The sequence below is a fragment of the Triticum urartu genome, chromosome 5A (assembly GCF_056163025.1).
Source record: "Triticum urartu cultivar PI428250 chromosome 5A, HENAU_Tu73, whole genome shotgun sequence".
Classification (NCBI taxonomy): domain Eukaryota; kingdom Viridiplantae; phylum Streptophyta; class Magnoliopsida; order Poales; family Poaceae; genus Triticum; species Triticum urartu.
The window spans coordinates 164,130,766-164,134,990 of NC_141877.1; the positions used below are offsets into that span (position 1 = coordinate 164,130,766).

General features: G+C 55.8%; 1 protein-coding gene across 1 annotated transcript; it reads left to right on the plus strand.

Moving 5' to 3' along the window:
• Positions 1–1,440: 1,440 nt before the first annotated feature.
• LOC125508288 (polyol transporter 5) lies at positions 1,441–3,461 on the plus strand. Its single transcript, XM_048672947.2, has 3 exons — positions 1,441–1,717; positions 1,786–2,132; positions 2,225–3,461. Exons 1-3 carry the CDS (start codon positions 1,570–1,572, stop codon positions 3,194–3,196), a joined length of 1,467 nt encoding a protein of 488 aa, XP_048528904.1. The 5' UTR covers positions 1,441–1,569; the 3' UTR covers positions 3,197–3,461.
• The last annotated feature ends 764 nt before the right edge of the window (positions 3,462–4,225 follow it).

A 4,225-nucleotide genomic window follows, 5' to 3' on the forward strand; every position in this document is an offset into this window, starting at 1 on the left:
TCCATTGCCCTCTGCCCTCCGGTGCTCTAGCAGATCAACCGCACCATTTGGGAGTTTCTATGGCACGGCAGAAAGGACACCCGGAGTGGGCATGGCCCTGTCAATTGGCAACGCGTCTGTCGCCCTCTTGAGCTTGGCGGCCTAGGGATCCAGGACCTCCACCGCCAAGGCATTGCGCTGCGCGTGCGCTGGCTGTGGCTTCAACGCACGGATCGCACCAGACCTTGGGCGCATCTTCATCTCCCAAGCGACCTCGACATCTCAGCTATCTTCAAGGCCTCCACTTCCTGGGACGTCGGCGATGGCCGGACTTGTCGATTCTGGATGGACCACTGGATCAATGGCCAGGCTGTCTCCGACGTCGCCCCTTCCCTCCTCTCCCTCGTGCCACGACACCTGCGGAAGCGCACTGTGGCGGAGGCACTCCACAACCGCAGCTGGATCGCCGACCTTCGCGGTGCCCTGACCCCTAGTGCACTCGCCGACTACGTGCACCTGTGGAGAACACTACGGCCTATCGACCTATCCAGCCTACCCGACCGTCTGATGTGAAGATGGACCGCGAATGCCAAGTATTCGGCCAAGTCTTGCTACCTGGCCCTATACGCTGGCTCCACCGCGGCCCCATTCTGGCAGTTGACGTGGAAATGTTGGCCCCTCCCATGAATCAAGATCTTCACATGGCTCTCCGACCTCGACCGTTGCTGGACCGCCGACAGGCTCGCTCGGCGCGGGCTACCACACAACGACCGCTGCGTCCTTTGTGACCAGGCAATGGAGACCATGCAACACATCATCATCGGTTGCCCTTTCTCTTGGCAAATATGGCACGATGTACTCGCTTGGGTGCGCGCTACCACCCCCTCCGACCGGAGACGAAGACTTCCTACCCTGGTGCACGGCGACCATCGTCGGATCCCCTCCCGGCCTTCGCAAGGGCGTAGCCACGTTAGCTACGCTCACAGCTTGGTGCATCTGGAAACACCGCAACCGTTGTGTGTTCAATGGCGACTCCCCCTCCGCCTCGAGGCTGCTTGCAGCTATTCAGGACGAGGCTAGGACCTGGGATCGAGCTGGTGCTCGCGGACTAAATCTATTATTTTTAAGATCGTTGGGCTAAGCATCCCACCCAAAAAAGGCTCTGCGGCTCCTCTTCGAGCACGCACAACCACCACCCCCTGTACTCTCCCTACCTATCAATGAAATGATAGGCACTTTTGCGTATTCGCAAAAAAAAAAACTATGGCGAGCATAAGGTGGATTATTAAGTTGATAATAGATGACGTGGAATCTTGGTATAACCATATGTTGAGTTATGCTACTGAGCGATGTAATAAGGCGATAATTATCGCTGCAGCGAGAAAGTACAGCCGTCCACAATTTCTCTCATTGAGCATGTGGTTGGTGGCAAGAAGCCAAGGCCAGCCAGACAAGCACACATCCTGTCACTCTCAGGCCACTTGACTTGCCCGTCGATAGATCCAGTCATCAATATTCCTACATGACTAGTAAACTGAAATTTCCGTGGCAGACACCCCGAAAAACCAGGACGGGCAAGTAGCTATAGCCATGGAGCAGCAGCACGGGCAGGACTCCGAGGCTCCGCTGCTGGCCGCCTCGAAGCCCGATGGCGCCGCGTCGTCGCCGCCGCCCCGCAACAGGTTCCCCTTCTTCTGTGCCGTGCTCGCCTCCATGACCTCCGTCCTCATGGGCTACAGTGAGTACACTTGCACAGTTGCAATTACTTCCGACCGGGAGCATACGCTGATAATAATGCGCATGTAGACGTGGCGGTGATGAGCGGGGCGCAGATCTTCATGGCGGAAGACCTTGGGGTGAGCGACACGCAGATTGAGCTGCTCTCCGGTGCCATCAACATCTACTCGCTCGTCGGCGCGCTGCTCGCTGGCTGGACCTCCGACCGCCTCGGCCGCCGCCTCACCATTGTGCTCACCAACGGCTTCTTCCTCGTTGGCCCGCTTATCATGACGCTCGCCGGCGGGTACACGGCGCTCATGGTGGGGCGCTTCATCGCTGGAATCGGCGTCGGTTACGCGCTCGTAATCGCGCCGATCTACGCTGCCGAGATCGCGCCGGCCTCCTCCCGCGGCCTTCTCAGCTCCCTTCCCGAGGTAAGCGCTGCAGAGTTTCCCCTTCCTGGTCGCAACTCGTAATGATGCTTCAGAAGAGTTGTCTCACAATCGTGTTCCTTTCTTTTGTAAAGATTTTTATCAACACCGGGGTGATGCTGAGCTACGTTTCCAACTTCGCCTTCTCGGCGTTGCCAGCGCACCTGGCGTGGCGGCTGATGTTCGCGGCCGGGGTTGTGCCCACCGTGTTTCTGGCGGCTGGCGTGCTCACCATGCCGGAGTCGCCGCGGTGGCTGGCGATGAAGGGCCGGCTGGACGAGGCGAAAGCCGTGCTCGACAGGACGTCGGACACGCTCGCCGAGGCCGAGCAGCGTCTGCTGGAGATCGAGGAGGTTGTCAACGCCGGCAGCAACGGCGCCGGCGGGAGCAACGGCGGTGGCGGCACGTGGAATGAGGTGGCGACCAAGGCCGGCGTCAGGCGCGTGCTGGCCACAGTTCTGGCGCTGCAGTTCTTCCAGCAGGCGTCGGGCATCGACTCGGTGGTGCTCTACGGCCCGCGCGTGCTCGCCATGGCCGGCGTCACTTCTAACACCCTCCTCCTGGGCCTCAACGTCCTCTTCGGCGTGGCCAAGGCGGGCTCGATCCTGATCGCCATGGCGCTCGCCGACCGCGTCGGCCGGCGCCCTCTGCTACTGGTGAGCACCGGCGGCATGACGGCGTCCCTGCTGGTCCTGGGCTCCGTGTTCGCTGCTTCCGCCGGCGCCAAGGACGACGCGGCGGTGGCCGCCGTGGCCGTGGCCGCTGTGGTGGCGTTCGTCTGCACCTTCTCCGTCGGGTTCGGGCCTATGGCATGGGTGTACAGCTCGGAGATCCTCCCTCTGCGGCTGCGCGGACAGGGCGCCGGGCTCGGCACCGCCATGAACCGCGTGATGAGCGGCATCGTCACCATGACCTTCATCTCGCTCTACGGGGCCATCACCATGGCCGGCGCATTCTACCTTTATGCCGCCGTCGCGGCTGCCTCGTTCGTGTTCATCTACACCTGCCTGCCGGAGACCAGGGGCCGGAACCTCGAGGACATGGAGCAGCTTTTCCGCACAAAATGATCGATCCACCGACCCGTGGTCACATTGATAATTGTCAACTTGTGATTGGAAATAGGGCGGATAGGATGGCCCACAAAGTAAAGTACTCCCTCCGGTCCTTTTTACTCTGCACGTTAGATTTCCCAAAAGTCAAATTTTGCTAAGTATATCATGATGATAAATTAGTAGAGTTTTTAGGTATCTTGCGGTATATCATAAGTTTGGGTCATGTTATACATATGATAATACAGACAGTATTATTGGCAATCCTGTTTTTTCTTCTTCATAGGGCATTGTTAAATGGGAATATAACATACCCATTGGGTAGAGGGTATGGGTAGGGAATCGTATAACCCAGCCTCATGTACCCATCTAAAATGTTGACAAGTGGGTTTCCTTTAATATCCTAACGTATTAACTTTCCCCCCATCCTAATTGTGCTAGGTAAAAACTCTAATGTGCAATCAAATTATCTATATAAATTATCGTGATTTTGTGAACTTAAAGTGTATGACTATGTGTTGTTATTTATGATTATGTGTTGTTTAACATTTTGTGTTTTGCTTTATAGATAAGTTTTTTGTTTATGAGAATGTGTTGCTGTTATAATATGTTTTTGTACATTGTTGGTTAAAATGTGTTCCTATTAATAATTTATGATTATAGATTGCTTTTTACAACTACTTTTTTGTTGAATTCGATGTGTTGTAAACGCGGGTACCCATATGCCCTGTCGGGTGATGGGTATGGAAAAAACTTGTACCCTTGATGAGTATGGGTATGGGTGATAGGTAAGTTCAGGTTAGACAGGTAAGGGTATGAGGTGGCTCTACTTGTACCCATACGTAGCGGGTGCCATCCCTAGCTAGAGGGTACCCATGAGGGCGCCACGCGGCCACCCCACGTGGGTGGTGACGATGTCCTGAATTAGGGAGTGCTAATCACGTCGGCCTTCAATCATGGGTTGTGCCGAGGACCCCCAAACAACTGACAAGTGGGCCATGTTTTTCATGCTCCATGGTGTACTCAACATGGAATTCTCCTAAGACT